Below are 12,894 nucleotides of genomic sequence, written 5' to 3' on the forward strand. Positions count from 1 at the left end.
GGACTCAATTACAAGCGGTCACGATTTCAAGGTGAGAGGGGAGAAGTTTAAGGGAGATATGCGTGGAAAGTTCTTTACGCAGAGGGTGGTGGGTGCCTGGAACACGTTGCCAGCGGAGGTGGTAGAGGCAAGCATGATAGCGTCATTTAAGATGTATCTAGACAGATACATCAATGGGCAGGGAGCAAAGGGATACAGATCCTTGGAAAATAGGTGACAGGTTTAGATAGAGGATCTGGATCGGCGTAGGCTTGGAGGGCCGAAGGGCCTGTTCCTGTGCTGTAATTTTCTTTGTTCTTTGTATTACAGGAAATGGTCATGGAGTGGTGGGGATGGGGGGGAACAGGATTTTGAAAGATCCGGGGAATTTTAAAGGAAAGGGAATGTATGCAATTTGACATTTTTGCAGTTTTATACACCTTATCTGCCTTTCAAGGATATTAATGACTCCACCAATAAAGAGGACTGGTACCATTCCTGGAGAACAATCTTGCCATGTGAGCTGGGTTTAAATGGTCTTGCAATTCATCTTTCATTCCTGTGTGTTTTATGCCTTGGCTCCTTCTCCTACCAGGAAAAATAGGGATTGGTTCGAAGGGGGTTCAGGGTGTCCAGATCTGGGTCTGTTTGTTGATTTTAAAGATCTGCTGAATCTCCTTAGCACTGCGAAAACCCAGCCCCACGTTGCTAAGACATCAAAAGAGGAATTTAATTATTAAAGAGCTGTCGTACCTAATGCAATTGATCATAGTGTAATTAATTACATTAGGAGATAATTCCCTTTAACATCTGAGTATCATCCCTGAGGGCATAAATTCTCTTGTGGTATTAAGTACCTTGAATGCTTTGTACACTCCCACGTAATATGTCATCATCAGTTTTTGAATAAGACTTCCTTTGTCATGTAATTTTGTTGTTCTATCATGATGCCCCATTCTAATAAACAAGCACTGCTTTATGCTTACAGTCTACTACCGGCTACCAAGTCTCTGTCGCCGCTGTTTAATATTTAACCATTAGAAAATTGACAGCCATGACCTTGGGTGAGAATGCAGTTGGCAGTATAAATGAGTTGTAGAAATCATTGGAGAGTCCAAGCATGCTCACATCCAGTAATTTATTATTGCCTTTGTAGGTTATTGAGGTTCTGACATTGTGCGATTAATACTAGTATTTTACAACAATCACCAAATAATTTGATTAAACTATCAATATCGCAGTGAGTAATTTATTATATGGTACATGATGCAAGCAAAGGAGGTCCCAGATCCCATTCCTAGAGTGTGCATATTCATGGCTCTGTTTGTAGAGTGGTGGGGAAGCGACAATTGATTCCTATTTCTGTACGTGCTGCTATTGGAAGTAACTGGCTGGTCTTTGGGCAAGACAGCATTCAAGTCCCCTGTAACAGAAATGCCTAGCTGGCCGAACTCTCACTTAAATGTCCATGAGAGTTGAGCTGGAACATGGGAGTGGAAGTTGAGAGAGAAAATTACATTGAGAGAAGAAATGAACAAATTGTTTTGTTTCCCTTCCCTCTCTTCTGATCACAGGTTACAATGCTTGGAGGAGATTCTGTGGTCTTTCTGAGCCCAAGAATATGACAGAGCTTACTGCAGTCCTCAGAAATGCAAACTTGGCAAGGAACCTGTTCAAGTTGTACAGAACCCCCGAGAATATTGAGCCGTGGTTAGGGGGAGTATCTGAGCCAGCTGTGAATGGTGGAAAGCTGGGCCCACTGTTTGCCTGCCTTGCAGGGCAACAGTTCAAAAACCTACGAGATGGAGACAGGTAAATGATAACTTATTATATGCATGAAAATCAACAAGAATATATATGACAACTTCACCAACTCATTCATGCAGATGAATAATAGCTCCTAGTCAGAGCTCAGAACTGAATTTTAAAGCTTTTCCTTGAGTCCCAGCCTTGAGCACCATTGAAACTCTACCACTGTAGGGAATGATTTTAGACAATTCTTGGTTCAATTAAATTTAACACCATGTTCTGGAGAAGGGCTCACTGACTTCCTCACCATTCCTAATTCCTCCTTCAGCCGTTCTCAATCTGGCCTCCAGCTGTTACTAATGTTGCCAATGGCTTGAGGGGAGAAAGCTGGCATTCACTCAGCAGATTACATTGATGTGTGCAATCTAGTGGCTGGACAATGTTGGAGGAAACATGCATTGTGGGGAACATAGGGGTAGTCTGTTCAAGAGAATGGCCGCCTCTCGGCTGAAGGTTCTTTACTGTGGGTTATTTGTCTTTGGCTGTCATGTTGAGCTCAGTCCTGTCTTCAACTGAAGAAATCTGGGCTAATTTTCATTTCTGGATAACAAAACCAAATGAGGTTAAGTGTTTTAATTTATTTCCTGTGACTCGCAAAGGCTGCGATCTTTCACTGTCTATGCTTTGACTCTACACAATGTGCACATGGGATCATTTTCTCAATAAGAGGAAGCTAAACAACTTAGAATAAATATAGGCCATACAACAGCTAGTGAGATGCTAGTATAGTGAGTAACTTCGCTACACTAATTACCCAGAGGTCCAGGCTAACACCCAGGGGTCATGAGCTTGAATCATGATAGCTGGTGGAGTTTAAATTCAACTAACTTAAAATCTGGAATTGAAAGCTAGTCTCAATAATGGTAGCTACAAAACTGCATCAATTCTAATTAAAAAGAACATTTGATTCATGAATACCCTTTAGGGAAGGAAAATTGCTCTCATTATCTGGCCTCCATTACATGTGACTCCAAACCCCCTGAAATGTGGTTGACTCTTAGTTGCTGCTTAAAATGGCCTAAAAAGCCACTTGGGTTTAAGGACAATTAAGAACGTGAACAAATGCTGGGCTTGCCATCAATGCTGACATTCCCAGGTAAGAATAAATTTCGAAAAAGTGGTCCCTGATATACTTCTGCTGAGGAAACATTAGTAGATTGGCAGCATATCCAGGAAATCTCCCTGCTGCATAATTGGATCTTTTGATTGAACACCAGTAGATGCAGTCTGATCATAGTCTCACACATAGTACAGTCTGAGAATTGTCCAAAATGCCAATATAACATCCTGGTTTTCCTTTGTGCTTTAGATTCTGGTGGGAAAATGAAAAGGTTTTTACTACCAGCCAACAGCAGGCTGTACAGCAAGTCTCACTGTCCAGAATAATCTGTGATAACACCAGGATTGAAGAACTCCCACAAGATGCCTTTACATTCAGACCATACCCTGAAGGGTTTGTCAGGTGTGCACAGATTCGACAGGTAGACCTGAATGCCTGGAAAGAGAATTTGGAAGGTACAGTATTGCAGGAGTACAGTCACGGTTCTCCTGGTCTATCAATGTCAATTTTGTTTCGCCTATATGTGGCTGAGCTGGTGGTTTAAAGAAAAAGCAGGAGATCGAGTTAGAGGAACTTCTTTAGATAATGTGAAGGTGGAAGCAATTACTCGTTAGAACAAAAGTTTATTGTTTGTTTGATGATCAAATAAGTCAAAGTAATTAAGGTCTCTAGTTAAGAATATAATAATGATACAATTTATAATCTCCCACTTGCAATTCTGATTGACACATGGACATTGTGTGTGTTCAGTGCAATGGTTTGATCGTGTAGGAAGTTTTGGATGACTGTTGGATGAAATATGTCCTTTCAGATCAGAAATGTCGTCCCGAACTTTGAATGGTTTTTCATTTTAACATTCCACCTTGCTCTCATGCTGCTGTCTGATGTCGATCTCTTGCAGTGTTTTGGTGAAGCTCAAAGCAAATACAAAGAACAGCAATTCATCTTTTAACTGATGAGGCATCTCAGACCCATCCAGATTGGACCATGAGTTCAACAATCTCAGACTATAACGTCTGCTCCCTTTTATTTACCCTCTCTTTGCATGTTTCAATTTTAGTTTTTTTTTCCTGGCTTTCAGAGAGCAGCTGTTTTCTGTCCTGTCATTCACATCTCCTCTAAACAAAGATGTTGTTCCTGTACAAGTCCCACAACCGCTCTCATTGGCCTTAGATCAGCCTGACAATTAATCACTCCTGTATTCAATCCAATCACAGGCCATTTTTGTTCTTTCTTTTCTTTCCTTCTCCATTTCACTTCCTTAAAACATATTATCTTTCCAATGTTTCCCAGATCTGTTGGAAGGTCACAGACAGGAAATGCTAACTCTGCTTCTGTCTCCATCCGTACTGCCTGACCTGCTGAGTATTTCCAGATGTTTTTGCTTTTAATACAATGATGGTTCTTTTATAAGGCAGCAGAGTAGAAGAAGCACCAAATAGTTTGGTTGTGTGTGGATGAGCAGGAGGCCACCAGGTTGCTGCTGACACTGTGGCTTACTCCTTTCCACAATTGCTCTCCCAAATCATCACCTACAACTGGATCAATCTCTGGATAGTCTGATTTAGTGTCAACCTGAAGATGGTTACACTTAGCACCCAGAATTCATTATTGGCATGGCAAAAAGGTTCACTCAGATTGGAGCAGGCTTTCTGCTGCTAGGATAGGGTGACCAGATGGCGCCATCTGCTGGTCAGCTGTTTGACTGTTTCAATCTATTTCCATTTATCTCGTAAAATGTCACTCGTTCCACCACCACTACTTTTCTTTAAACTACACAGTAATGCATTTTAATTTGCCAACTTTGTCATGTGCTTCAACACCAGAATGCATCTATGATTTACAATCCTTTAAGTTTGTAAACTGTGCTATTGTGCTTCATGTTCTATAAAGGTGTAAGAGTTTGACATGTGTTAATACTGAGGAAAATGTTAAATACCTCCCACTATGCTGTTCACACTTGGACTACTGGGCAAAACAGTTTAGGATCTTGAAGGGTTAAGGCTCAACATCCAGGTCTTTCATATAAGACTCTGTAACTCTGCCTGCAATATCAATGCAACTTGTAACTAATTGGTAACATACTATAAACTACTTCCTGTTCAATACAAGAACTTTTTCTAGTTTAACCAGGAATTGTTTTCCCTTACCACATTAAACCCAAAAGAGCATACACATCCCTATACTTAGAGAGCACTGTGACAGCAGACAGATCCCATGGTGAGGTACAGAGTTGGTTTGATTGCTCATTCAACATGGTGATCGGGGTGAGATCTTTAGACTCCACTTAAGCCACTCATTCTACAGATAGTCAACAGCAGGAAAGAGCTGAAGATTAAAGTACCTTACAGAAGAAACACTTGAAGTAAGATTCAACAGAAAGAAATCAGTCAATGGTTAAAGCATATTAAATCTTGTAAAGGGTGCACTGCAGCAGGACAGTTCGGGACTCCATGAGAGGGAGTACTTTATTTCAAAGCAGATACAGACGGCATTATGTGGCAGTGACCTATTGGAGTAGTCCCAAATCAATGTTCAACAGGAGAGCGAATGGACATCAGAGGCTTTGGGAACAAAGTTTAAATCTCTGGTGGGCAAGGAGTGGGAAAGTGAAAAGCAATGGAAGTACTTACAACTCAGACCAAGAGCCAAAGCAAGTATGCACTGCACATTGTGGTTATAGTAGGGAAAATTAAACCATAAAAACAGTTCCAACTGAGATCATAGACCCAAGAATGTCGCAAAGCCAGAATAAAATTGGCAAAGAGGCAGATTAGAAACCTTAGCAGGCTTGATGTAACAGAAGTAGAAACTTAGGACTTTTTTTCTGCAAGAAAAGGCATTAGATCCTTCTTTCAAACCATGTTAAAGACAGGAAGCATGTGTTTTAACTGTAAGGAGCAGAAATCATCCAGGAAAAGATCGTGAAAGAAATAGTGATCATTATTAGAACCACAGACAGTAAGAGTCAGCCCAAATGAAATTGTTAAAGAAACAGGATTCATCTTCAAAAAAGATGAGGGAGTCATTTAGTAAAACTATGATTAAGGTAGGCATTGTTTATTAAAGCCACCCCCAGCAGGATTTATTCAGTAAAGTTACCAAGGAAATGCAATAATTCATTAAGGCCAGAAACGGGAGAATTCATCCAGTGAAGCCATAAAAGTTGCAAATTATCCATTTAAGGTTTTCATAGCTATCACATAAAAACCAAAAGAACTGCGGATGCTGTAAATCAGGAACAAAAACAAAGTTGCTGGAAAAGCTAAGCAGGTCTGGCAGCATCTGTGGAGGAGAAAACAGAGTTAAAGTTTCGGGTCCGGTGATCCTTCCTCAGAACTGATGGTGGCTGAGAAAATGTCAGTTTATATGCAGAAAATAGGGAGATGGGTGGGGTAGGGAGTAAACAATAGGATAGAGCCCAAAGAGAGAGAAAGACAGTTGGACAGATAGAGGAGTTGCTAACGATCAGGCTGGGAGGGTGAATAGTTGTAAATGGGGACTCTCAGTGACTAACAACAGGGGGTGTGTAGTGGCAGGCTATCACATGTCTGCTAACTTCACCCCCATGCCTGTCCCTATCCTCCACCTCAGCCAGGAGCTAGCTCTGAAGCTGCCACTTCATAGCATGGGGGACCGGGGGTAGGTGGGAGTGTTGGTACTGGTGGACTTCTATCTCCCATGCACTAATTTTTGAAGACTGTTACCCAGCACAATTGATGTGCCAGTGGGCATACATCAAGTAGCCCATCATGACTGAGATCTCAGAAGTTGCTCCACTGATCCAGATCCTTGACTTCACAGAAGACGGTTCAATTGTCCCTATGGAACTTTATCTTGGTCAATCACCTTGAGAAAGAAAGTAAGGCTTTCTCAGCAGAACGCTCACATTCTTTTTTGTCACATGTCAGATTGGACAAAAATCGGTAATAAATAAAGACAGATCACAGGATAGTCCCTTAAATGATAAAAGAGATGTTTCATGTTTCCTTACAAGTCATCAATCAGTGCCAGTCATGAGAGAAGTCAGTATACTCAGGTCATTGGCTAAGCAATTCCCAAAAAAACAGGGAATGATACCCATGTGAATAAAACAATAAGTGCAAAGTTTATAATTGACAAAATGAATTTCATCAAAGAAAACCTGTGTCACTGTTTTTCTGGAGAGATGGTCACTGGAGTGATGTGAGATGTTGCATTTTGGTAAGTTAAACCAGGACAGGACTTACACAGTTAATGGAAGAACCCTGAGGAGTGTTGTTGAAAAGAGAGATTTAGGGGTGCAGGTACATAATTCCTTAACAGTGCATCACAGGTAGACAGGGTGGTGAAGAAGGCATTTTGCAACCTTGCCTTCATTGGTCAGAGCATTGAGTCAGAAGTTGGGACATCATGTTACAGCTGTATAAGGCATTAGTAAGGCCACAATTAGAGTGTGGCATACAATTCTGGTCACCCTGGTATAGGAAGAATGTTATTAAACTGGAAAGGATGCAAAAAAGATTTACAAGGATGTTACTGAGGCTGGAGTTTCACTTATTAGGAGAGACTGGGTAAGCTGAGACTTTTTAGGTGACTGAGGGGGTGACCTTATAGAGGTTTAAAAAATTATGAGGTGCACAGATTAAGTGGATTGTCAAGGTATTTTCCCCAGAGTAGGGGAGTCCAAAACTAGAGGGCAAATGTTTTAAGGTGAGAGGGGAAGACTTAAAAGGGACCCGAGGTGCAACTTTTTCACACAGAGGTTGGTGCGTGTATGGAATGAGCTGCCAGAAGAAGTAGTAGAGGTGAGTGCAATTACAACATTTAAAAGATATGTGAATAGGTACATGAACATGAAAGGTTTAGAAGGGTATGGTCCAAATAGACCAACACGAGGAGAGGCCACTTTGGATTTGGTGCTTGGCAATGAACCGGGCCAAGTGTTAGACCTGTTGGTAGGAGAGCATTTTGGCGGTAGCGATCATAACTCTGTTACTTTTACAATAGTCATGGAAAAGGATAGGTACATACAGCAGGGTAAGGCTTTTAATTGGGGGAAGGATAATTACAATTCTGTTAGGCAAGAACTGGGTAACATAAATTGGGAACAGATGCTGTCAGGGAAGAGCACTATTGAAATGTGGCGATTGTTTAAGGAATGCATACTGTGTGTGCTCGATATGTTTGTCCCTAGCAGGCAGGGAAGATGCGGTCGAGTGAGGGAGCCTTGGTTCTCAAGAGAGGTCGAACATCTGGTTAAGAGGAAGAAGGACGCTTATGTAAGGTTTAGGAAACAAGGAATGGAAAATGCTCTAGAGGGATACAAGTTATCCAGGAAGGAGCTGAAGAAAGGGCTTAGGAGAGCTATAAGGGGGCATGAGAAAACCTTGGCAGATAGGATCAAGGAAAACTCCAAGGCTTTTTACACGTACGTGAGGAATAAGAGAATGACCAGAGAAAGGGTAGGGCCAATCAAGGATTGTAATGGGAATTTGTGCACGGAGCCTAAAGAGATAGGAGAAGTCCTTAATGAATACTTTTCTTTAGTATTCATAACTCAGAGGGACCTAGTTGTAGAGGAGGACAGTGTGAAACAGGCTGGTTGGCTAGAGGAGGTCGATGTCAGTAAGGAAGATGTGCTGGGAATTTTGAGGAACTTGAAGATAGATAAGTCCCCCGGGCCTGATGGGATTTATCCAAGGATTCTATGGGAAGCGAGGGAAGAGATCGCAGGGCCTTTGGCAATGATCTTTTCATCCTCACTGTCCACGGGTATAGTGCTGGAAGATTGGAGAGTGACAAACGTCATTCCGTTGTTCAAAAAAGGGAATAGGGATAACCCTGGAAATTACAGGCCAGTTATTCTACGTCAGCGGCGGGCAAATTATTGGAAAGGGCTCAGCGAGATAGGATTTATGATCACTTGGAAAGGCACAGTTTGATTCGTGATAGTCAGCATGGATTTGTGAGGGGTAGATCATGCCTCACAAACCTTCTTGAATTCTTTGAAGAGGTGACCACACATGTGGATGAAGATAGAGCAGTGGATGTCATATACATAGATTTAAGTAAGGCGTTTGAAAAGATTCCCCCTGGTACGCTCATGCAGAAGGTAAGAAGGCATGGGATAGGGGGAAATGTGGCAGATTGGATTCAGAATTGGCTGACCCTTAGAAGACAAAGGGTGGTAGTGGACGAAAAATATTCAACATGGTGCTCAGTTACGAGTGGTGTACCACAAGGATCTGTTCTGGGTCCTGTTCTATTTGTGATTTTTGTCAATGATTTGGATGAAAGAGTGGAAGGGTGGATTAGCAAGTTCGCGGATGATACGAAGGTGGGTCGCATTGTGGACAGTGCGGAGGGCTGTTCTAGGTTACAAAGGAACATTGATAGGATGCAGAGCTGGGCTGAGAAGTGGCAGATGGAGTTTAACCCTGAAAAGTGTGAGGTGATTCATTTTGGAAGGACAAACTTGAAAGCAGAATATAGGGTTAACAGAAAGATTCTTGGCAGTGTGGAGGAGCAGAGGGATCTTGGGGTTCATGTTCACAGTTCCCTGAAAGATGCCACCCAAGTGGATTGAGTTGTTAAGAATGCGTATGGTGTTTTAGCTTTCATTAATAGAAGGATTGAGTTCAAGAGCCGTGAATTTATGCTCCAGCTATACAAAAGCCTGGTTCGGCCACATCTGGAGTATTGTGTCCAGTTCTGGTTGCCTCATTACAGGAAAGATGTGGAGGCGTTGGAAAAGGTGCAGAGGAGATTTACCCAGATGTTGCCTGGAATGGAGGGAAGGTCTAATGAGGAAAGGTTGAGAGAGCTAGGGCTTTTCTCTTTAGAACGACGAAGGATGAGAGGTGACTTGATAGAGGCGTACAAAATGATCAGACGTATAGATAGACAGCCAGAGACTTTTTCCCAGGGTGGACGTAGCTATTACGAGGGGGCATAGTTTTAAAGTGAGTGGAGATAGATATAGGGGAGACGTCAGAGGTAGGTTCTTTACTCAGAGAGTGGTCAGGGCGTGGAATGCACTGCTGGAGAGGATAGTGGAGGCGGCCTCATTAGGGGCATTTAAGCAGCTAGTAGATAGGCATATAGATGATAGTAGAAGGTAGGGGTGGAGGTTAGATAGACCTTAGGATTAGGGTAAAAGTTCAGCGCAACATCGTGGGCCAAAGGGCCTGTACTGTGCTTTACTGTTCTATGTTCTATGTTCTAAATGCAAGCAAATGGGATTAGGGCAGTTTAGGAAACTGGGTCAGCATGGATGAGTTGGGCTGAAGGGCCTGTTTCTGTGTTGTAAGAATCCATGACTCTACGAATGCAGTGATGAAAATTGAAATAATATTTTGCTCTGATTCAGATTTTATGCCTCAGTGTCAGTATTGTAGGCAGTTGCGGTATTATAAGTAGTTTCACATGCACACTTTAGGAAGGATGTCAAGGCCTTTGAGAGCATGAGAACAGACTCACCAGAATTGTTTCAGGGATGCATGACTTCAGTTCATAGAAAGACAAGGAGGCTCCTGTTGAAGAGAGAATTAACAGGAACATTTGGAAATAAGATTTGACAGAAGAAATAAGGAGAAGCTATTCCTTGTGTGACCAGAATACTTACAACATTTAAAAGGCATTTGGATAGGTATGTGAATAAGAAAGGTTTAAAGGGATATAGGCCAAGTGCAGGGAAGTGGGAATGGTTTAGTTTAGGAAACTCAGTCAGCATGGACGAGTTGGACTGAAGAGTCTATTTCTGTGCTGCATGACTCTATGGTTTGATTTAAGGTAATTGGTAAGATAGCCAGAATGAATTGTTATGATTTGGAATGCATTCTTGAGATGTTTGTGAAAAAGATGCAGTAGTAACTTTTAGATGGGCATTGGATAAATACTTGAAAATTGTAGCTCTATGGAGGGAATAGGGACTAATTGAAAACCTATTTTAAAGCACTGGTGCAAACTTCATGGGCTGTTTGGCCTCATACTGTAAGAATTGATGATTCTGTGTTTTTGCATGATGTTTTCCACTTGAATCTTATTGATATATATTCTGCAGCAGCTTGACTTGCCTTTCATTGTTGTTTTGACCATTGCAACCTCCTCAGAATTACAGCACATTTTGTAATCCAAAATTTGGTTCTGTGCTTAGAACCTCACTCTAGCATTTATTTTATTTACTCCTTTACAGTGACCCCCTGCAGCTCTGTCCCAGCTGTTGAGCATGCCCATTTCTCGATCTGTCAGTCCTCGGTCAGGTATAGCTGTGAGTCTGGATTCAAACTGGTGGGAGAGGACACAATAACTTGTCTGAGTAATGGACAGTGGAACCAGGAACCACCGAGCTGTACAGGTAAGAGCTGCCGACTGGCCATTGTGTAACTCTAATACAGTACAAAGCTGTCCTCTGGGGCTATCAAATTGAATTAGATACTTTTTCAATTGGTTTAGAAATTCAGTTCCTGACAAAGTGACATATGTCTGCCAGGGACCTTCATGCTCTTATTTTCTGACAAAAACAGCTTTGATCCATGCACCTTCTCCACACTGAGCTTGCACTACGACTCCGTTTAAATAAAAACAGGCTGCGGGGAATAGCAAGTCTTTTGCAATCCTGTTTAATTTAATAAACATTGGTGCTGGTATTTGACATCTGGTTATCAGCCTGAAACACTCCTAGATCAGTAGTCTATTTAGTAGTCAGAGTTCCTTCTATAATGTTTCATGAAGCAATTTCTGATCTTCCTCGCATCACAGTGCACACCATGACCTAAAGTTCTTTCCTCCATAGCTGTCTCTGTGCGCCCTCCCCACTGCTTTGTTCCACGATATACCACAAAGCAGTTTTAGCCCCAGCACTGGTACACACCCATAATAAAGCCTTGCGGCCCAAAACTGAAGTCTACATAATGCATGACTTGGGTTATCATAGAATCCCTACGGTGTGTAAGCAGGCCATTTGGCCCATTGTGTCCACACTGATCCTCTGAAGAGCTACTCACCCAGATCCACCCTATCCCTGTAAGCCTGCATTAGCCATGGGTAAACCACCTAATCTGCTCATCCCCAGACACTATGGGCAATTTAGTATGGCCAATCCATCTAACCTGCACATCTTTGGGCAGAAACTGGAACACTGGAGGAAATCCACGCAGACACAGGAAAAACGTGCAAACTCCACACAGACAGTCACCAGAGGATGGAATTGAACTCGGGCCTCTGGGGCTGTGAGACAGCAGTGCTAACCACTGAGCCACCTTGCTGCGTGTAGCATTATGTAGTTCCTCAAAATGAGTCATCAATTTCTCTTCAGTCTAAAGAATGGTTCAGGAGTTTTGTTGGTGGCTATCTAGCAAGATTATGAATGCACTTATTGTAGTTCCTTCGGACACATTCTTTAGAGTCATGTTCACATTTCACGTGGAATCTGACCACAGGGAATATATTTACAGAGTGGCTGCAACAACACTTACCCCGTTCTCGCCTTCTTGCCATTGTGATTCATTGTAATGTTTTATTTTATTCTGCAGATATGGCAATGACTTAAATATGATTCTGCACCATTTAGTTCTGAGAAGAAGGTGATTCTAAGTATGTATAAGGCATCCAGGACGCTAGAGTCCATTCTATGTGAGCACTACCCAAGTTTAAAGAACAAATCCCACGGTCAACTTGATCACCTCACTCCATCTTTTGAAAACTAGTTGCAACTTTCATCCAAATATTGCTGATTTTCAGAGGATTTATGTTGACAGACTGGAAATTTACAGAAAATTCTGGTGATCTTACTGCGTTCAAGAGTGGAGAATGTACTAAGCAGCTTGCATCCAGCATACTGATTACACTTGATTACTGTTCCTAGATGCATTATAATCCTGTTACAGAATCAACAAATAAAAACAGTGAACACAACTATTACCTCAGGGCTGATTGTTTGAAGCAGAATTCATATTTGTGTCAGACTATTAGCCTATAAATTAGTGTGACTATTAATCTGTAAACTTGAGCTCATTCAAACATGAGGTCTGCCCATGCCCTCACTCACATTGAGTTCTATGTGC

The 12,894-nt window shown here is 41.9% G+C and overlaps 1 protein-coding gene across 1 annotated transcript in view; it reads left to right on the forward strand.

Moving 5' to 3' along the window:
- The window catches only part of LOC109913294 (myeloperoxidase-like), a 32,892-nt gene extending 20,261 nt beyond the window's left edge, over positions 1-12,631 (forward strand). Inside the window, exons 11-14 of the mRNA XM_020512782.2 lie at positions 1,554-1,791; positions 3,098-3,303; positions 11,025-11,186; positions 12,364-12,631. Coding sequence (XP_020368371.2) covers positions 1,554-1,791; positions 3,098-3,303; positions 11,025-11,186; positions 12,364-12,380 — 623 coding nt within the window. The 3' untranslated portion in view covers positions 12,381-12,631. The remainder of the gene's footprint in view (positions 1-1,553; positions 1,792-3,097; positions 3,304-11,024; positions 11,187-12,363) is intronic.
- The last annotated feature ends 263 nt before the right edge of the window (positions 12,632-12,894 follow it).

This window comes from Rhincodon typus, chromosome 26 (assembly GCF_021869965.1).
Source record: "Rhincodon typus isolate 14 chromosome 26, sRhiTyp1.1, whole genome shotgun sequence".
Lineage (NCBI taxonomy): Eukaryota > Metazoa > Chordata > Chondrichthyes > Orectolobiformes > Rhincodontidae > Rhincodon > Rhincodon typus.